Consider the following 22,964-nt stretch of genomic DNA (forward strand, 5'->3'; position numbering starts at 1 on the left):
TTGTGATGGTCGTAGAGCAGTTGAGATCCGCTAGCCAGTCCAGGGTCCTGCCTTTGTTGTGTGTGGGGTCTGTGATTCTGAGCTTGAACCCTAGTTGGGAGATGGTGCTTTCCAGGGAGAGTGCATTGGCATCGTTTGGGTCACCGAGGCCGAGGTTGAGGTCGCCAAGGAGGATGATTTGCGATCCTGTTTTGGTGTTGGTGGTCAGGAGGTCAGATATCTCTTCCTCGAATGTGGTGATGGGGTCTGGGGGTTTGTAGAGGAGTAATAGTACGGTTTGAGTAGCTGAGAGTTGAAGCTTGGCTGACAGAAGTTCTGCAGACCGGAAGCTAGGCGGTGGAGTTAATCTGAGGCCAAGGGATGTTTTGGCGATGAAGGCTACTCCTCCTCCTTTGCCTATGTCCCGGTCTTTCCTCAGTATTGAGTAGCCTTCTGGGATGGCGAGGGAAAGCGCTGACCCTGCTGCTTGGTGCAGCCAGGTTTCGTGATAACCAGGAAGTGCAGGTTGTTAGCAGAGATGAAGTCTGCGATATCTAGCGCATGGGCGACCAGGGAGCGGGCATGGATGAGGGCGCCCTTGATCAGCGGCTGTTTGGATGTGCTCAGGGGAGCTGTTTGGGTGATGTTCAAGATTTGGGCGGCGTTAGCTAGATTGTGCGCGGGAAGAGGGGAGTGTTTTTTGGTGAGTGTCGTAGGGGTTATGAACCGAGAGCCGAGTCTCAGGTTTCTGTCTTTCAATGTGCATGTGTTCCAGGGAGAGGGTGGAGCAGCACATCGGCAGATCCATTCTATGGGGCTGAGGGTGCCGTTAGGCTGGTCAGTGTGTTGGGTCTCGAAGAAACCCATAGTCAAGGTGTATGGAGGATGTTGGGTTGGGTGTGATTGTGGTCGAGGTTTGTGGCGGGTGATGTTGTGGTAGAGCAAGGCGAGTGTGGCCGTTAGGGTGAGAGTGGTTAAGAGGAGGTTTGCCATGGATGGTCAGTGTGCGACCTGGATATGGTGTGGTGAGGTCGACTAGATGGCAATAGAGTGGGTTGCGGTGGATAGGGAGCCGCCTGGGTCGGGATGGGCGGGGAGGCAAGTAGTCTGAGTAGCGGGGTAATGGGCAGGCACAGTGACACAATAGATTAATGCACAATGGCTAGCAAGTAGACTGTTCTTAAATGCACCTAGGGTTGTCTGTACCAGAACACACTAAAATGCATATGTGCCAGAGGGCACCTAGAAATGACAGGTACAGGTTATATGAAAATTGCCAGAAAATCGTCAGATACAGGCATGCAAAGTGGCCCCTAGATTTAGAGTAGCGCAGATGTGCAGATTAGCAATTAGGATCAAAAATAGCAAGCGTTTTAAGTTAGCACAGCAGTAGATCGGAGTGGCGCATGAGTTCAGAGTGGCACAAAGATTCGGGATAGCGCCTGGATTGGGAATAACATCTAGGTTCAGGATAACACTTAGTTCAAAATAACACCTAGATTCAGCCTAGCACCTACATTCCAAATAGCACTTAGAATAAGCGTGACATGCGTTTGGAGTTTAAGTACAGTATTGAGTTTGGAGGCTATGGTGATATGTTGCACAAGGACACATTGGGCTACAGGTCAACAGATCTAGGGGTAGTTGGTGAGCAGATCAGCAGAACAAAGGCAAATGATCACAATGCAGTTAGAAGTGGTAACTAGAATTGCATTAGGTTTACAGAGCATAAATGAGGCACAGTGCAGTTTTATTAACCACTAAATTCAGAAAAGCGAATGGACAGATCAGCAGAGCAAAGGCAGAGAGTTTTATATATATAAATCGAAGAGTCATAAAGTAGTTTGGCGTAGGATCTTGTCATAGCATCTAGATTCGAAATGCCAATGGGGCTTTAGGCCGGGTCTGATTGCAGCACATTCCCTGTTTATTAAGGAGGAGCAAATTTATTGGGCTTTCATGGATCGGAGCACACCTTTGATAAGGTCAATCGTGATAGGCTATGGAGTGTGCTCAGATCCATGACTTGCCCAAGCCCATTGGTGGACATGATGGCCCAAGTGAGGATTGGAGCTGATGGAGAACGCACCCCCTCTTTCCAGGTGGAGTGTGGGGTGGCCCCACTCCTCTTCTGTCTTCATACAAACATTTATTGAATTTGGTTTCTGATTCTTCCAAATTAGGTAACAGATGCCTGCTAGTACTTGCTTACGCGGATGATGTGGTTTTACTTGCCCGCACCGCCAGATCATTACAGCGTCTGGTGGACTACTATTGTGGATAAATGGCCAATCTCTGGATCAAGATAAATGTTTGGAAATTGCCTGTTATGGCCTGGCGTGGAAAGAAATGTCCCCCTAAGAATTTAGTTAATTTTTAGCAGAGGAGAGCTGATCCCAAGAGTTAATCACTTTGATTATCTTGGGGTAAGATTCTCTGCAAATCTGAGGCCTGAGGCACATGCTGAAAAGCAGCTACAAAGGCTTAGGCAGACAGCGGGTGGGGTGTCCAGAGTTCTCGGCTCATTTAAAGCAAAACCACCGGAATTGGCACTAAAAGTCTACCATGGTAAAGCCATGTCTGTTGCCAGATATGGTATGGAGTTGTGGGGTTTTGGCAGGTTGGAGCTCATCCAGGTGGCCGACAATGACTAAGACCATTCTGGGGCTGCCGGAGTCTGCTCCAAATTTTGCAGTCCATCAAGAGCTTGGCTGTCGGTTCTTGGGCGACTCGGTTGTGGCCTTTCTGTAAATCACTGGCTCAGAATCTGGAGAAACACCAGAGCTACCCTGAGTCAAGAAATAATTAGTTATATGGTGCCCAGATACCCTTATTCAAAACTTCCTTGGCTCAGGCATGTGAGGACGCTGCTGGCGGATGCAGGGGAAGGCCGCTGCTTTTATACATCAGCGTTCTCATCCAAGGCTGCAAACTCTGCAAAAGCAGGTCTGCTCCAGCTTCTTTTGGCCAGAAGAGCATCCTTAGAGTTTATGAAGCCAGCCAACAGATTACACTCACTGATTACATCTCCTGGCCTTCAAAAATATCTAAGTTGGACCAACCCCCGTCTCAGCGCTTTCTTGTTTCAAGGGCCCGTTTTAACTGCATAAACACGAGAACTGCAATGTCTGTCTGGTCCAAAGGGAGAAAGGACCAGTCCTGTCTTTTAGTTGCGGCACCTAAAGAATATTTGGCAAATATTTTTTTTTCTGCCCCAACTTTTGAATAATCAGGGAACAAACTATAAAACCAGTTTTGCAGCGGTGTGGCCTGCGACGCTACAAGCCCGCACTACATTGTTTGTTTATTTGTATAGCGTGCAAAACCTGGATGTATCTAGGCGCTTGAACTTGGTTTCAGTGCTTCAAGGTTACAGTAGCGTGAAAGATGATGTACAGCAATGTAGAACGTGCAAGGGTAATAAATCATACGCAAAGTGCAGAAGAGAGGTACATGGTAATCACATTCATTGAGCCTTTCCCATTTTGCAGAGTGGCAGCAGCACACAAATGCGAGAGTCCAGCAAAGGCAAATACATGGTGCTGACCCGATGTCACAGGGTGCAGCAACACAGAAATGCAAAAAGACCAGCAAAAGGCAAATATATGGTGCCTACACCATGTTGCAGGGTGGCAACACACAAATGCGAATAGTCCAGCAAAAGGCAAATACATGATGCCTACCCCATGTTGCAGGGCGGCTGCAACACACAAATGCAAAAAGACAAGAAAAAGCAAATACATGGTGCCTACCCCATGTTACAGGGCGGCAGCAACACAAATGCAAAACGACCAGCAAAATGCAAATACATGGTGCCTACCCCATGTTGCAGGACGGCAACACACAAATGCGAATAGTCCAGCAAAAGCTTGGCATGTATTTACATGGTGCCGACCCTATGTTGCAGGGCGGCAGCAACACACAAATGCAAATAGACCAGCAAAAGGCAAATACATGGTGCCTACCCCATTATTTGTTACGGGTTGACTCATCAGGTGGGGTGGGCTGTCCTAACATTTTTAAAGCGTGCCTTGTCATTAAGAGAATCTTTAAGACTTGATTGTCCATGATTCTGTTTTCAAGTTTATCTGATGATTTTACTGGTTTATTGTTTTTATGAATATTGTGTTGTCAATTGTTGTGTTTTTATGGTATGATATGTCCTATCGAAATAAACTTTTTTTTCCCAAGGGAAAGTTCTCTCTTTTATGCAACTTTCCCTCCATATGCTATGGACCCCAAACATTGTGCTGTTTGTTTTTGACCTGTCCTGACTTTTTACAATGAAGTGAAGCCTTCAGTTTCACGGTCCTGGCCTTTTTGCTCATTTATGATGGGGAAACAAACTAGTTCTTCAGACAATAAGTACTGGGAAACTATGTTGTCCTTTTGTTTTTACTTCTTACCTGTTTGGGTAACGTTTTCATATTGCACACAGCATCTTTCAATGCAGTACAATCAGGATACTTTTGTACAGGGTTTGAAATTGAGGGGAGCTAGGAACTATTTAGCTCCAGCTTGTATCGTAGAAGAGCCTAATTAGCTTGACACCAACAGCTACCAGGAGCTACTTCTGGCTCCCCAGGCCAACTGATGCAGAACAAACACACCTATGTGAATGTAACTATGTGTTTGGGACAATCTATAAATAAACATTAGGTCACATCTATAGAAAGCATAAAGAGTCATAAATAGACAAAATTATATTTTTTCTTCTACGTGGAAGTTTGATTTGCTGAATGCTATGTACTGCCTCCTTGGTCCCCAGTGGTAGCTCCTTTTTATTCAACCTTAATTTCAAGCCCTGCTTTTGTATCACACCCTGGACTTTTAACAAAGGGATTTTTGGTACTTTTTAATGTGCCTAAAGATAAGATGGCGGCAGCAGATACATTTTTGCTATATTTTTAGTATGCCCATTCGCGTTTACCACGTTTGGCTACGAACAGTGGCTAGTGTCCCAAGATGGCCGTGCCACGAGATTTTTCGCTTGTTCTTTGGCCATTTTGTTCTTAGGCCTTCTTCTTGCCTTCTCAGGTCATCAAATCCCTAATATGGTCATGCATTTGTCCAGGAAAGCTGCTGCTTTCACGGCCAATGCATGGCATTTGTGTATGAACCCAGGAAGTGGGTCGGGACTGACTGGTCCCAATGAGTCTGGTGTGCATGCATGAATCAGACCCACAGTGGTCCCCGACTGTACCACAGCTGGTCGAGTGAGTGGTGGAGATCCCTTCTATTGGAGGGTCGAGTTTGATCACTCACCTGAATTGAGTATAATAAGGAGTCCTGCAGTCATTCCAGCAGATCAGAAATGGAACCAAGAATCCTATGTAGCTCTGCAGCCAACTAAAGACCCTAGGACGACTTCTGAAGACACCTGGCAACCTTTCCTGCAACTGTCTAGGTGAAGCCCTGCTTGACTACCTGTTCTCAGAAGGCCCTCATTGGTGCTTCGTCCCTTGGACTGGTGGGACCAACTAGTCTCGATGCCTTCTCACAATGCTGCAGCCTTGAGCCTTCGGAAGTGTCACTCGACCACCCGCTGGACTAACGAACTCTGAATTGGGCTACTGTGCCAGAAGCGTTGCCATTCCATGTTTTCCGCTGGAACTTCAGTGGTACCCAGCTCATGCTAGAGGTCCCCTTCTTGACAGGTTTCAGCTTTCCAGAACCAAGGGATCCTGTCCTAGAAGTTGGTCTTTGATCGTGACTGGAAAGATGCCTGCTGTCACCAGTGTGCTGTGACTGTTGCTGGAACCGGCCATCCCCCATCTGGTAAATTGTCGTGAAGAGCCCTGCTTGGTGACTGCTGCATTTCTTCTTCAGAAAGGGTTGGACTCAGCTCCTGGACCCCACAGAAATCGTCCTTGCACCCGTAGCTCCTGGGCATCTTCTACTGGTTCCAGCGGTGGGAAAACCTACCTCCAGCGACTCCCATCCAACCTGCCAACTCACTTGGGAAAATCAGAGTAAGGGTGGTGAATAGTCTAAATACTTACCAGTGCCCCTATCTCCTCCATTCAAAAAGTTTGTGAACAACTTTCATTTATTCCATTCTTTCGTTTTTTAAACTCACTTAAAAAGCTGCCCTAGAAGATAAAGTACTTAACTCTAAACTCCTTGTGAAGTCTCCTGGAACCCTTTTCACGACCACAGGAACTCTTCCAACCATTGACCCCTCTCCTAAACGATAGATCTATAACTAAAGGTGATTGTATACATGTTTTATATTTAGAGTGTTGTGTGATAATATTACCTGCTTGATTCATTTTTATAGTGTGTTTTTAAGCCCATAATATAGTATTTTTGTACTACCTATCTAAGTAGAATCATTGTGTATTTCACTTTGTGGACTCGTTGTGGACCCCTGACCCCACTCAACCCAGACTTCAGCTTGACCACTCTCCAAGCTTACCTTGATTGGGTGTGGCTAAACATCCAGAGTTCTCCTGTTCACGATAACTAGGGTGGCCTCCTGAAATCTATCTGTCCACCAAGCCAGATTTGAGAAATCCATCTTAACAACGTCCATATTAGCCATTTTAGGATTGGCAGATTGTCTATCATTACAGCAGTAATCGTGGAATAGGCTGCATGTCCTTTCAAAAGTTGGTAAGCGAAAACAAGTGCTGCACAGCAACAGCACCCTATGAGAACGAGGCCCGAATCAGCCAACCTTCAAGTAGGCGTAAAAATGCACTCCCTCCTGACGTAGATGTGTCGCTACCACAGAGAGAAGTTTTGTTAAGACTCTTGTGCAAGCATTCAGTTTGAAGGTTGGGCGCTTGTCTTGGTAAGAAATTCAGTCAATGGAAAAGCACTAATTTTCTGTGCTACTCTAGGATTGGGAATATGCATCCCGGAGCAGACAAAGCATATTCAATCGTCCAATAGCAATGCCTTACACACTCTGAGCTAGGGTCACCATGTGGAAGGATTCCACTGTTTCAGATTAATAAGATCCAGAATTGCTTGAGAACACCACTCTTTTGGGAGGCAGGAAATAGCTTGCATAAAAATCGCTGACTTTTTTTGTACTGGAACAAATTATACATTGGACAGAGCCGCATGTTTAAAGTTTGCACACATATCCAGCACAACAGTAACACCCATCCGACTTATCCAGAAAGATCCTTCACAAACCGTATGGCAGGTGGCATGTCTGATGTATCAACTTGAATTGGGTGAGTGTGTTTATAGTTTACAGACCATGCCATGGTGTGCTGGCAGACATACAGCCACTATTTATCATCCAAGATTGTACCCAGGTCATGCTCATATCTCCCCTTTGCCTACTGTGTGAAGCACTCTTCCGAGGCCACCAAGGCTACATAGAACATGAATAGCGATATTCCCTCTTTCCTCACTTTGGCAAGTAAGGTAAAAACACCATCTTAAGTTGTGTTTTTTTAAAGCACACTTACACCAACAAAGGACCTATTGGTGCTAGAAGGAAGGATGTCTAAGCAGTATTTAAGAGGAGTGCTCTATGAGGGCCAGTGGCAGAGTATTCCACATTCAGGGTGCCAGATAGCAAAAGCTCTTCCCCCGTACAAGTTTCCTAAAACATGTGAATATATACTATAGATTTATGTGCAAAGCTTTTGGGATGGTTGACAGTTTATAAATGTTTCCTGAATAAGAAGTGGTGCTAGTCTCTGAATAGCCTTATGGACAGTGTAGAGTTACTTGAACTCAACTTTTGACGATGTTGGAACCCAATGCAGTTCCAGCAGAAGAGGTGCAATATAGTCACTCTGTTGCTTATGTAAAACGTATATGGCAGCAGCATTCTGGAGATGCTGCCATTTCCCCAGAGCATAAGCAGAAAGATGCAGATCTAATATGTTTGCATAATCTATTCTTGAAAAAATTAATCACACCGCTGCCAAAATCGTATTCCACTGATCGAAGAATGGGCACGTTGGTTCTACTGTGCAAAGATGCATACAAAAAAAAAAACATACATGCTCAGTTGCTCTGGGAACTCAAGCCAGAGTGCAGGTACTGTGTTATGAAGTCTAAAATGAGTAAAACCCACCAAATGGCAAGGACCAGGGGGTGTCAGCCGTCAGCCCCTCTAGGTTTTAACTATTAATAGAATAAAGGTTCTCTCCTCCTGCCCCGCCACATACGGGTCTCACACCACATCCAGTCTGAAGTGGGTAAAGAAAAAATGGTGCATGAAATGAATTGCAGGATTTTCAGGCCTGTAACGATTGAGAAATTAAACCTTCAAACCTCCACAACATTCCATCCTGCTCAATGCCCCTGCAGTACAAGCAACGGAATGCATAACTCTAGTTGAGCTAGAGTCTCCAGAGCATAACGGATAGAATATCCATATTAGTCGAGGGTGTGAACCCAGGGATGCTGAGTTTTTAAATTCATAATGTTAATGAGATGGAACTGCCATTTACTAGAGCGGAATGCGCTTTGATGGAAAGATGCGCCATCAACCCAAGCTAAAGGTAACACGGGTATCTGGGCTGTGTCTGGAGCAGTCTGGGTAGAAGATGTGCATTTCATATAACACATGCACCTTTGTCGATCTGGTGTTAGATTTAGTTTCTAGTCCCTACTGAGCTTAGAAATTACAAAAAAACCCTGAGAAGGCAGATACATGTCAATCGGAGAGGGCTTACAATGGAGAAGAGATTCTGCAAACAATCCACCTGTTTTGCACTTTTGCAAAACACTTGCCGCCATAGGAGCGAACATCATCTTGCCATCAAAATGGAAGGTCAAGAGACTTTTCCTAGATGTCTTGGTGCAACAAAGAAGTTCCAAGCCAGGGGTTCCTTCTCATTTCTAGAGCCGCGTTCACAGTCCGTGAGGAAGTGCTAGTCAAATCCTTGTTATTGTGTAGTTGTTGCAGTGCAGCCCCCTTTTAATCTGAACGACAGGAAGCAAACGCCTCTTGCAGTTTGGGGGTGCGGCAGGGAAATGGGGAGATGCTGTGCAAATTTAACCAAATCATCCCAATTTTAGTCTCATTCGAGAAGACGGATGATGGCTGCCGAAAGATGACAAGAAACAACATTCAAAGGATTTCTTCCAGATGAGTTAACGATTTTCAAGAAGGGAATGGTCCTTGCCGACAACTGGTTTGTGGGATTTTAAAAGAGCCACCATAAGGAAGACCCCCAGCAGAAGGCTTCTCTGGGAACAAAATGTCCAAATACTGCTTGGCTTTCCAGGACACCATATTTTTATCCTTATAGGATACAGCAACAAAGTTTGCTTGTCCAAATCTGGTCTCGGTCTCTAACTTGGAGAAGGAGCAGAAGATTTCTCCAGACATGACGGCGGTGACATCGGAAAGGAGCCTGGAGCAAAAACAGAATGGGGAATTGGTACAGCAGGATTTGGCGCCTGAGCTGCAACTGAAGGGACGGAGTAGGCAGGGACTTTAACCAACCCTTTAACCAAGCTAAAAAAAGTGTCTAGGAATGGGTCAGAGCATGGAATGTAATGCCATCTGCCAAACATTCCACCCCTTTCTCACTTTTGAGTGGAAGGGCTGGAACTCGCATATATGCTATTGACATAAGTGAAGCAGCCGAAAAAATATGCTTAGAACACCAAGTAAAATAGAATGTTGTACAAACGTAATCAACATTAACAAAAGTTCTTTCTGTACCTGAAAACTCAAAGAGATCAATGTTCTCAGAAATAGAAGGATTAGGAAACTATCTTCATGTTTGGCATGCACACATGAGGTGGAAAAAACTGTGCAGCTGTAACCAGATTGCCATCACAAAAAAGGTACACAGTTATCCAAAAACATGTAGACTCTTGTTGCGTTCCAATTATTCAAAGAGGATTTTTGTGTTCAATACAGACCTTCTTTCAAAGGAAATTTCAGAAAAACGATTTTTGTAATTATTTCTTATTTTATTCTTATTGCCTTCTTTTTTAATTCATCATATATAAAGACAGTGTACCAAAAAAAGCAAACATTAAAACTCCATTGTATACCATACAATACATTCTGTATTACAAAACGATTAGCATATTTGACCTAACACACCATATTGTAATCATACATACTCACTCATTCCTATCCATTCCATGCATACCCATACTCAAACCACTCAAACCACTCATACCTGTGCAAAATCTATGCAATCCTCACAATGTCTAAAAACCAAAAGTTGTCAATTCGACCTCTGACGCAACATAATTTGTGTTTTCTCTCAATGCATCAATCTTCCTTATTTGGCATATACTAACAGTTTTTTTTTTAATATTTCCAATTGCCACAAATCCTTTTTGTCTACCAAAAAGAGCAACTGAGATCCAAAAAACACATGGAACTTGAGATGTTATCATGTCTACTCGAGTATGAGCATGGTGTCAAATATATTTTCACTACCCATGCCCTCATCAGGACATATATATAAGTGTTATAATTTCAGATCACAATAGCAGGTGTTGAATCTGTTTGGTCAGTGGTCAGTCTGTCTTATCTTTGTACCTCAGGCTCCCAAGCTTGAGGACATAGTTGGACATACAAGGGAGAAAAAATATAGAGAAATCTCCATCAATGTAAAGACCATCTATAAGTCTAATCAAAGGAGACAAGCTCACTACTTGTATTGGCAATCTAATCCAGGTAACATTACTGTACTGAAAGGAAAAATATACCATTTTACTTTTCCTAATTCTGTAACTGTCTCTAAACTCATGCATTCATGCAAAACAACTTAAAAAAAAGATAAAAAGATAAACATCTTTAATCTCTGAAGGGTTCTGTACTATTCACTTTTCTAATCTGTCCCCGGTGTCTCCCACACACAAGGCTGAGCATGTAAGAGATTAGCAATCCTGTCATCCATGTGCTCTTCTCGATTGACTAATGGCCTCATTACTTAACAAAAGGCCAAATTTAGTTAGGCAAACACCCAATGAATTTTCTCCCATGGGTAAAAAACAAACAGTTATTTACCCTTGAGTTTCCGATGCCTACCTGTATAGTTTTTCTATCAAGGTTCATAGAGTGGCATCCATGCATTCCGATGAAGATATCTTTATTGCCAATTGTCCCTGGTCTGCTCAAAGCGCACCCCACTCCTCATTCAATAAAGGGGTTCCTCAGCTTCCTATATTGAATATGAAGGGGTATAATTTTTAGCATTCTTAGGCCGAATCTTATTTGCACTGTTCATTTTTGATGGTTCCATACAGGGTTACCAGGATTAAAAACCCCAAATTGTCATTACCTTGTAATGGTATCCAAGTCTGGCAAAGTAGCATGTGGTCCTGACACATCAAAGGATCCAAGGAATCCAATCTACTGCAGGTAAATATAAGCCATCTAATGATTTTCAGCCCGGCTGGTGCCAGCTATGCAAGGGAAAGACAAACAGGTCGGCCAGTTTGCTACTTCCATCATTCACACAGCACAGTACAGATGGTTATTGCATTCCGAACTCTCCAACCATCTCTTTCAGGGGGGCAGCAAACCGGTTGCTGTCCCCCGGACATGTCCATATGCCAATTAATGGCTTGCGTCTTTTGTCTCACTAGCCGAATGCAGAACTCTGTTATCACAGCCTTTGCCTCAACGCTGTCCGTGTCGGCACACTCGACACCACTGGTGCCTTTCGGGATCAGCAAAACCAGTTGCTAGTCCCGAAAAGCATGTGCGGTGAAGCAAGCCTACTAGCTCCCATAGTCAAGGGAAACAAATATCCAGCACAAGCGATGTCCTCGACGGACCGTAAATGCACTGCAAAGCCTGTCTCAAGGAAAAAAATCAAGGACCAAATCCTGTGAAAACTCGCCTTTCCCACATATTAGAGTAAAACAAAACCACCTACCTCATACGGATGCAATGTTCAGCTTACCTTGATTGATTAAAGGCACGGAAAACACCACTCCAACCGTGCTGTCGCACCGCGTCCGCATTCACCGGCAGGGGAGCGGTCCCTCGTGAAAAAGGCAGCTGCCCATTTTTTATTTGGACAAATCTTTATATATGCAATTTCCGGAAGCCCTTGTTCCACATTGTTGATACTAAGGGTGACCCGTGTCTGGCTATGGGAGCCTCATATTCCTGTTGGAAAAACTAAATCGAGGGAGTATTGCCAACTGCAAACTATCGCCATGTTGGATTAGGCCATCAAGAACTCGTGTGCCTGGTCGAAAAGAAAACGAGGATTTGTTGCCAATTATATCACTCAATGGAAAAAAGGTTGTTATAGAAATTCACTAATGCTGCACTTTTTTTACTAAAGAGGGTGTTCCCATCAACCAAGACAAATGTTCCATCGCTCTGGCATGGGTCGCACATCCTGACCCCACTATGAGGACAAGAAAACGAAAGAAGATAATATACAGAGTAAGCAAATGTACTACTCCCGTGTCCGCAGTGTCACAGCCACTCAGATGGCATATTGATAACACCGAGGTGTGCAGATACTCAAGTTGTAGTAATATAGGCCACTGCATCTCCTCATTCAAACCGGTTTCATGTGTTCTCAAACGATGTATCCAATTTTGTTCCAGTTTTAACAAACGATGTTGCATAGAATATTGGCTGGTATCTGGTTTCAAATGGTCTATCACAGTTCAATGCATCTCTTCTTCCGTATGGTGAGCGGCTAAAAAGTGTTGCAGCAATATTTTTTGTCCTAATCCGGGATCTATGTTCATTGATACGTGTGGCAATCTTTCTCGTTGTCATCCCAAAATATATCAGGTCACACGGACATCATCACATAGATGACATTGTATGATTGGCAGTTAGTAATTTGCCGTAGTTGTCACTTGAAATTACCTTGATTAAAAGTAGTTGCCCTAGATTTCAAATGGAACACACTACATTGCCCACATGCAAAATGCCCAAAAATCTGTTCTTTCTCACGGCACCAGGCTTCCCTTAGACTGTTTTGTGCAAACGTCACTGTTGGTTGTTCCAATCTAGAGTGCACCAGGCAATCTCGAAGATTTTTAGCCCTTTTCAGGGCGAACAGTGCAAGTCCACTTGTACAGCCAGTGCTTGTTACCAGATTCCAATGTTTTTTCATCAGTTTTTTTACCTGCACCATTTGGGGATAGAAGGTTGTCACACATACAATTCGATCCAAGTTGGTTTTCTTCTCCTTAGGACAATGTAGATGTTCTCTAGGTGTCCACCGAGCTCTTTTTGCCGATTTCTTCACAGGTTTCCGCGGATAACCTCTTTCCACAAGTCTACCACCCAATGCATTAGCATTTTGTTCAAAATCAGCGATGTTGGTGCAATTGCGTCTGAGTGGCAGAAATTGCCCATATGGTAAATTGTCCTTCTGAGAATGCAGGTGGTGACTTGCATATGATAATAAGGTATTCTGATCCGTTGTCTTACAGTATAGAGATGTATGTATGTGACCTTCCTGGTGGGAAATTGGTAAGTCCTGGAATGCCAATTGCTCATTGTCTACATGCTCTGTAAAACTAAGATTATTGTTGCATTGATTAAGCCAATCAATTAATGATTTTAGATGTTTTCTGGTGCCTTTCCAAATAAAAAATAGAGAGGTCATCTATATAACGCTTCCAATTATGAACATGGCTGTCAAATGGATTGTTATTATAGATGTACTTCTCTTCAAAGTCTGCCATGTAGATGTTGGCTAGACTGGGGGCAAAGACTGCCCCCATGGCAGTACCCTGCTTTTGTGAATATATGTTGTCAAGGAACTTAAAAAAATTATTGCACAGGGCAATGTTGAGCAACTCCAACACAAATTCCATCGGAATGTCATGTGGCGTTGGCCAGTTGTTAAGCTTATTTTCAATACAAACCAGTGCTTCCTCCTGTGGAATATTGGTGTATAAAGCGGTGATATCTAGAGTAACCAATAAACTTGTGTCACTCTCGAAGACCAATCCTTCATGGTAATTTATGGTGACGATGGTGTCTTTAAGAAATGATGGAGAATCTTCTTTCAACACATGTATTACCTTTTCGATATAATTACCAGTTCCAAAATGGACCCGCATAACAAGACAATTGGTCTCTCTGGTGGATCCAGACAATTTCTGTGCACTTTAGGTAGTGCATATATTGTTGGTAAATGGCATTCCCTGGGGGTGAGGAAACACGCCTCCTCTGTATTGAGGAAACCAGATTCTATCGCCTGTGTACAGAGATCTTGTAAGATTTTCATAAGTTCATCTGTAGGATGTTTGCGAATCTTTGTATAATGGCTTTCATTGTTAATCAGAGCCAATACCATGTTTTGTAATGAGCCCTATCCATTATTACTATACATCCGCCTTAGTCGGCAGACTTAACTATTGTTTTGTTGCCTGCTAACATTTTCAGAGCCGCATTTTCTGCGTATGTCAAATTTTGTCTGGATCAAAAAGTATTGTGGTTGTTCATGATCTCCGGGAGAGCTTTTAACACCATTCTTTCAAAGGTGACCATCTCTGATGGAATATCTTTCGTCCCAGGTGTAAAACCGGATTGCCAAACAGAGAACCCAGAGGAACAGCAAAGTACTGAAATGCAATCAAATCAGATCGCCCATGTCGAAAAGAACAGAGACTCTTGTCTCAGTACAGAGAAAGCTTTAACCAAAGCAGACTCTGCACCCAACAAGAATAATGAGCTGCTTGGTACTCTGTAAGACCATCTAATGCTCTTACGCTTAGGTCTCACGGCAGAAGGGTCTTCATTTATGTAAGAAAAGAAGGCTTGCCCTTTTTAAGACATGGGAAAGCCTTAGGAACACTCATTGCCAATGGTTTGATATGGAGGACTCAGGAGGAGGTGAACTTCACTACTGAATGTGGTTTCACAGAATTCGTTATCCAACAATACTTGGCCTGTCCAAAGAAGCCTTGTGTGTATTGACTGTTAAAGCTAGGGATAACCTCTGATATCTTTGTGACTTTCTCCCAGATTTAAATAGAACATCCGATACTGCGAGAACTCTGGTCCGAGAACTGGAAGCTTTACCTACAAGACATGCTAACTTGCACTTTTGTCAGGCATGGCTTTCTTATATCGGGTGGACGAAGCTTCCAGTGTTGGGGAAGTTACCTTCAAATAATAACTGAAAGGCACTCTCAGACAGTACTACAAAATCCCCTTAAGTCTGAAAGCTTGCACCTTTTCATGAAAGAGACAGTTAACTTGAAAACCGGTTCCATTTTGGACAAGAACTGCACACTTGTCCTCAGAGACCACTGTGCTAAATTACACCAAAAGGCACAGGTGTTCAGCAGATAAACATTCCAGAGGCCTGTTGCACTAGCACAGTGAAGATCAGGCATTGAGAAAATGCCTGCCACAACCAATGGATCTCTTTAACACAGTTTAGAATGGCATGTGGAGAGATTGGAGCTCACTGAAGCACTAATTCTACAAAAATTGAATTTGAGCAAAAGACTCCCCCAAAAGTGTTAAAAGTTGTGACAAGCCACTACAACAGATGGAAATGGTGAAAGAACAGCCATAAAATTCTTCCTGACCTGCCAATTAGGTCGAAAGTAAAGGTGGATGCTCTAGTGACAGAGGATAGGACTGCATGTGAGGGGAAGTGGCACTCGGGTTCATTCTAAACGTTTGAGAGGCAGGAACTATTTTAGAAATGCTTCCATGTCTGCCTCTTTGCCAATGTAGATAGACACAAACTAAATTGGGAAGGAGGGAGATCTAACCGACAGAGTAAAACAGGCACAATTCATTTATTTTTCCCGACACAGAGAAAAACTGCTAATTTCAGCCAAAGGTTAGCTACAACCCATAAAGTCGAGTACTTTTCATAGGCCAAGAAGGGCTGTAAATATATGATGCCTTGCAAAAACACTCTGGTCCGAGTGGAGATTAAAGGCTGCAATGGCAGATTTACATGTTCGCTCGTGATTGACAAACTAGAATAAAAGACTACGAGTTGGAAGAACGGGAATGTAGAAATACAGGTAAAGAATTTCTGCTCTGATTTTTAGTAGCTCGAGAGCTGGTTTTCAGAGCTGCCACAGAGTAGACAAAGGAATTTCTTCTGCATGTGGCTCATCTTCTTATGCTAGCACAAAGGCATATGTGCAGCAGTAGAGGAGCAACTTTCAAATCAAAGGCTCATAGTCAGCTTTTTTCGCCCTAGGACAATTTGCAGTTTATGCTCCAACTATGAAGCACAGAAATTCAATGCAATCATTGAGTTTTAGGAATGCTTTATCCCAAAGGCCTAATCTAGGCTTCAACACCAATAATTTAGCACTGCAACTTCATACTCACAAACAGATTGTGTACGTTAAGGACCATGTTGAACAAGGGGTCGTGGTCCACTGGGATGAGCACACAGATCATGTGTTTGCCTCTACTTCAGAGGTGGTTTACTAACATTTTCAGCATAAATTATGACAGCATTATTTTTCCTCCAGGACAAAACAGTAGACAAACAGGTAGCAGACCCAATTTAGAGTGCAAATAAGTACAGTACCAGTGGACTTTACTTCAAAAAGGTGCAGAATTGTTTTTCAACTCAAATATATATATGAAAAATATTACAATATAGAAACCAGGTTCTTAAGAAGTAAAACTTGACTATACCATTTAATTTCATAGATTGAGGTGCATGGTGTGCAGTAATCTCACAATCCACTTTGAGGGATGATATTTCAACATCATGAGCTTCCGAGCGTGAAGAGACAGGAGACATTTCCTTCAGAAAGAAAAGCAAAAATGAAAGTTTATTTTCAAGAAAGAATTATATGCAGGTAAGAAACATTCCTTGTTTGTCTACTTTCTGTAATCTACCAAAAGGTATTTCCTGCAATAATCAAAATGATATATATTTTTTTAAACCGCATTTTATTGGTTTTACAACAATTTAAAAACACCATTCACATGTTTACATCACAGTCAATGGCTCTAGGGTTCTAAAAAACATCTGAATAAACATTCCCTTCCCTTCCGTTTGGCTTTTAGATAGTCACAGCAAGAATCTCTCCTACACCATCTCTAAACAGGTGACGTTCTGCGGTGGCTGCTTCAAACGTCTAGCCCACCCTTTGCCCTCCACCCACACATGAGGGCAATATCTGGAGTCTCAATGTCAGTTTTATCCACTTTGACACATCTCAGTACTATTCAGCCTGTGCAATAGAGTTGCCTTTATGTTCCATTTTGACACTTTGTCACTGCTTGCCCCTCTGGCTGAGTCAAATATGTTTGAGTGCTAAGTGTAGCATTAGGATTCATATTGGGTTCCCTCTCATTTGCCTTTATCCCACCCTGTTCAATTTATCCCTGTGTTCAGTATAGTATTCCATAAAGGGAAGCCAAATCACGTCTATGGAGAGTGGGATTCCAACAGGGCCGCTGTAATACTCTCCATTTGGTATATAGTGTGTGCCTTTGTGAGCCATTCCCATCTTGGTGGCAGTGTGCTGCTTATCCATTTAACTGTTAAACATACTCTTGCGGCCAACAACACATTTCTAGGCATGCAAGAAAGAATCGTGTTCGTTCCCTCCGCATCCGTCTCCATTCCAAACAAAACGAATGGGACAGTTGCCTAGTGATACCATCTATAGCCTGTATCCAGCCCAGAACCTCTTTCCAGAACATTTTCACTTTTGGGCAGCTCCACCACTGGTGACAGTAGTCGCTTATTTCACCACACCCCCTCCAGCAATGAGGCGCTACCCCAGGAAACATTTTCGATAGCCGTTGCAGGATCAGGTGCCATCTCATCAATAGCCCCCCATTATGCATTTTGCATTGCATGGATATTGATGTGCTCCATACAGCCCTGTATATTACGGCCCATGTGTCTGGTTGTTTTTGTAGGTCTTACTCTGCATCCCACTTGGTCGGAGTACCTGGTTGTGTAAGATGGCTTCTGATTAGCAATGCACTGTATAATTGAGCTATCAACCCCCTTGAGCCCCTTTGTTCACTCAGAATGAGCTCAAATGTTGTAAGCTGTCTCCATAGGGAGCCCCCCCCAGCGCGGGTCCCGCAGTACACTCCTCAAGTTCAGATATTGTAGTGGTGCTATCGTGGTACCATGCTGTGCTGCCTCTAATTCCACCTTTGACATGTAGGAACCTTCTTTCCACACCTGCCCTGGTTTCGCCAAGCCTTCCTCATATTGGGGCTGAAAAAGGCTTACATCTATTAATTGATCTCTATTGGGAGGGTCCCATACGCAACTGACAGGGGATGGCCAGGAAGTAACTGCTTCCATAGCTTGTGTGGGGCGCCAAAGTGACCACAATACCGCTAAGACTGGGTGCTCATGAATCCTGCATGGCATCGTCCGGTTTGGGACCCATAGCCATTCGCCCAGAGTTACTGGTGTAAGTAGCTTGTTTTCCAGACCTACCCATTGTTTCTCAGTGTTTTCCCACAAGTGATCCACCAGAATGCAAAATTGAGAAGCCCTATAGTATTCAAAGTGATCAGGGTATCCCATACTTTCCTTATCTTTTGGTGTGATCAACGTCACAAAAGATACCCGGGGCTTCAGGTCTGCCCACACGTATGCTAGGAGGGACCGCTTAACTTCTGTGTGAAATGCTTCCGGGATAACCACTGGGAGCGACTGTAAAAGAAACAGGAGTCTAGGGAGTATATTCATCTTAATAGACATAAACCTAGCCGTCCAGGAGAGCGCCAGTTTGGACCATCTCTCCAAGTCGGCCTTGATGGCATTCCAGAGGGGCTTGTAGTTTACATCAAATACCTTTGCTAAATCTTTCGAGATTTCTACACCTAGGTATTATATTCCCTCTGCCTACAGTTGGAAACCCAACTCTGCTACCAAGTGTGCTGGAAGGACTGCATTTGCATGGAGTTTTAATGCAACTGTTTTGTTCAGGTTCGCTCTAAATCCCGATAATGTGCATTATTCCTTTAGAGTGGTAAAAAGGGCAGGCACCGATTCCAACGGTTTAGAGATGTAGGCTAGAATATCATTGGCAAATAATGCTAACTTCAATTCCCTTCCACCTCGCCTAATCCTGTGTATCTGAGCATTTGCTCTAATCGCCTGTGCCAACGGCGCTACCACCAGGGCGAACAAGAGTGGAAACAAAGGACAGCCCCTGTCGTGTGCCTAGCGGCAAGTTAAAGAACTCCGATGCAACCCCATTGACTAGAACTTTAGCAGTAGCATCTCTGTATAGTGCCAATGCTCCCGATATCCATTGCTGACCCAATCCTGCCAACCTCATTACCGCGTGCAGAAAAGGCCATTCGACTGTCAAACGCCTTCTCTGTGTCGATTGACATTAAAATGGGGCAATCTTCCTTCTCGTCGATGGCAGCAGTAAGGTCAAGAGTTTTGCGGATATTGACTGCGCACTGCCTGCCCTTTACATAACCAACCTGGTCTCTGTGAACTTATTGTGGCAAAATTTGGGATAAACGGGTAGCGAGAATGCTTGCGTAGATCTTTGCATCTACATTTATAAGAGATATTGGATGGTAAGATGCACATTCTGTAATGTCTTTGTCTTCCTTTGGTATTACTAGAATTTTAGATTTAGTGAATGACAGTGGGGCCTGGCTAGTTTCTAAGATTGAATTAAAGAGTTTCACTGGGAAGGGAGTTAGCAAATTGTCATTAGCTTTATAAAAGCCCGGTGTGTACCCGTCCTGCCCTGGTGCTGAACCTGCTTTCAACTTAGAGATAGCTGTCTGAATGTCTTCGGCTGTGATTGGGCCATTTAACATATCTTGATTTACTTGTGATATTGGCGTACAGGAACATTTTGATAAATAACACGTAATGTCATCCTCTGTTCCCTCCCCCTCAGCCGTGTATAGGGCGGTGTAGTATCTAGAGAAGCGCTTCGTAATTTTGCTGGGGTCTACTAGCTCCAACCCCGTTTAATTTTTAATTTTGGGAATCGCCCTTTCAGCCCTCTGTTTTCGTAGGCGATTAGCCAACATGGTTTGGGCTTTGTCGCACTACTCGTAAAAGTTCTGCTTTAAATATCGTGATTGCATCAGCGCTTTGCCGTGCTAGACGTCCCTTAATTCTTTTTGGAGTATTCCAATTCACGCAAACATTTCTGTACCGTCTGCAGTTCGAATGCAGAGTTTTAATTCTCTATGTGTAATTTCAACTTTCAGCTCTTTTTCCCTTTTCACCCTGATCCTGTTTCTGTGGGCCCCTCCCTTGGTGGGAGTACGAGTCATAAAACCTTAGTGCACCAGTGTAAATTGACTTCATTAAATGTGCTGGCGTGTACAGGGTATTTCCCATTTTTATTCCATCTGCGTTGTTTGTTTCTCCCCCGCCTCCACCCCACTGCAGGCGGATATCTGCACAGTTGTTTAAGGCTCAGAGGGTGATGGCACGTGGCAACGCGTTTATTTATAGAAAATAACGGGCTGGTGCCCCAGTTCCCTTGCGCTCACTGTTTTCAACTGAAAAATCCCTCCTGTGTGCTGCAGGCACTGCCCGCGTGAGAGGGGAGCCGCGGGATTCTCAATCGAGCGTTCGGCCGGGCAGAGCGCTCAGATAGAAGCGTTCTTCGCTTACCATTTATGCAGTGCGATACGCCCGACTCTTCTGACTTTCGGTGCTAAGGATGCTCCTCCGGCTGGCTTTCCGGGTTTCTTGTCCCTGCAAACAATGCTCGCCGTGGGAGCTTGTAATTCTCAGAGGTGTCCCTTGTATTCAGACAGCGTGCACCATGTTGCTCGGCACTCATTGCAGTGTCTCACCATCTTCTAGTTTTTAACTTCACGTTAACTGCATATGCGAATGAGGTTCCTTTTCACATTAAGCCGCAACATGCACAAACTAATCAGGATGCAGAATATTCATTCAAAATGTCTTAGGAATCAGCATCTACAGAACGCCTCACCATATCATGGTGCCTGAAGAGGGAGACGACGGCTCAGGTAGCCATTACATCTGCGCCCCCTGGTGGTCTCCTCAAAACAATATTTTAAAAAGATCTTCATCAGCAATGTTTCCAAAACTGCATTCCAATCTATGAAAAAAATAATTACATTTAAAAATCTGGAAAATGTTCGCCAGAAATGGATATGTGAATTTTCCTTGACCTTCATGCAGGGAATGCCCTGGAACTCAAATATTTGATTTGGATTGATTCTGATGTTTTGACTCTGGGTTGTGACACAAAGTCCCCTGTCATCATGGGGGCCGATAGTGGGGTGATCAAATGGGCTTGGGTGGAAACCTGAGCACCTGCATTAAGGCAGGATACCGTCACAGGAATTTTCAGGCACACACTGACCCTATAGCAGGGCCAGGGTTCCAAAGGGAAAGTCACAAGGATATGTCAATCCCCACGCTTCCTACCCCCATGCAGAACCACCAACTGGTTAGTCACAAGGATATCCCTCACCCCAAACTGCTGAACCATATAAAGAATCGCCAAGGGCGCACTCACAAAGGGCTAGCACACTTCAAAGCTCCTACCCAGGTGCAGAACCATCAAGGGGTTAAGGACAGGAACACACCTAATCCCACTGAAAGAAATAGTCTCAGAAGACCTCACACAACCCATAAACCCACTATGGATTGCCACAAGGAGGCGAACAAGCCAAACTCTTCAAGAGACCCTTTGCAACAGGTCAACACACAGAGCCCCATCTAAGCTTCCAAGGCAGACCCAACTCTGTCACAGAGAACAAAGTGGCTCCCTTTAACAAAACAGTGCTGCACCACTCTAGAGGTGCCGATGACCAGGGACATGCATGAATTCCACAGGAAGAATGCAGGAGAAACCCTCTCCCACTATGATTCAGACATGCTTCACCTCTGAATGCCTAATAGTCACAAAGTTATGGTATTAAGTACTATCAAAGCAAAGAGGATCCATTCCACGCAGAATGCGCGAACAGCCAAACTTCATTCTCAGGCTTGCAAGGGTTTGCATTTTACAAATTTCCAGTGATGAATCCAACACAAATGCTGTAGAAACTTTCCAATACTCGCCACTCCCAAGGAACATAGGGACCCAGATTCACCATCAGGGCTTCCGGAGGGATAGAGACTCCATTCTTGACCATGGCCCTATTGGAATTCCAGATGCCTGCAAGCCTTAATATAGCCAGAGGCAAACCCCTTTGCAAGCCACATGACTACCCACCCAGTATCAAATAACACAGCACATCCCTAAATACACAGGAGGCCACTATTTCATGAACCTATTCAAAGAAAAGGAGAGAATTTCCTATAATAAGTAGATAGATCAGACAAGCGGGGTGGGCTGTTCAAATAGGAGTTGGAGAAAGACGTTTGGCGGAGAGTGGTGATAGGAACACAGAATGAGATTTGGAGGTTAGAGGGAGAACCTGGAGGAGGTTGCAGGAGCAAAGAGTTATCAGAAGAGTAGTTGGAGAGTGGAGGAGTCAGACTACCAGAGGAACGGAAAGTTGGGAGGAGTTTGGTGTAAGAAAGGAGATTACCATCAGGGGGGCAGCTGTGGGGAGTGGAGGCAGACCATCAACGCAAGTGAGATAGAGTTGGGAAATGCTCTGAGGAAGTGAGTCAAGTGGGTTAAAGGAAAAAAGTGCACTACTTCAGGGGAAATTAGTTGTCAGGGGACAAGAAGATGTGAGGAAATGGGACACGAATTGACACCATCTGGAGGAGGGGGGAGGACAGATGGAAGAGGCAGACCCCATCCAGGGAGCAACTGCCCTAGAAGGAAAGGGCGGAGGAATTCTGCAACTTTCAGCAAAAAGGGGTGATATCATCACTAAACATGAAAAGGTGGGGGAAGTGGGTGGGGGAATAGGTGACCTTTCTAGCAAAAGAGAAAAGGGAGGTTCCAGCAGACAGGTCTGTTTGGCACATAATCCCTTGTTAGTTGGACGTGCTACAAAACAGTGCAATCTGACCAGGGTCCAGGAGCATGCAGCATGCAAGCGAGAGAAATGGTATCTTGGTGACCAAGAGCAGAGAGCAAGGAGCTGCTCAGCAGATTGGCAACTCCCTGAGCCCAACCCAGAGACTGGTCCCAACCAAACCTTAGCCAGAGAGTAGGTC

At 44.1% G+C, this 22,964-nt stretch overlaps 1 protein-coding gene across 3 annotated transcripts in view; it reads right to left on the minus strand.

Moving 5' to 3' along the window:
- The window catches only part of CEP89 (centrosomal protein 89), a 1,655,177-nt gene that overhangs the window by 1,251,136 nt on the left and 381,077 nt on the right, over nt 1-22,964 (minus strand). For all 3 annotated transcript variants that reach the window (XM_069639099.1, XM_069639094.1, XM_069639107.1), the window contains one exon: nt 16,535-16,646. In XM_069639099.1, coding sequence (XP_069495200.1) covers nt 16,535-16,646 — 112 coding nt within the window. The remainder of the gene's footprint in view (nt 1-16,534; nt 16,647-22,964) is intronic.

Source organism: Ambystoma mexicanum, chromosome 1q (assembly GCF_040938575.1).
Source record: "Ambystoma mexicanum isolate Mex_15411 chromosome 1q, UKY_AmexF1_1, whole genome shotgun sequence".
In the NCBI taxonomy this organism is placed as follows: domain Eukaryota; kingdom Metazoa; phylum Chordata; class Amphibia; order Caudata; family Ambystomatidae; genus Ambystoma; species Ambystoma mexicanum.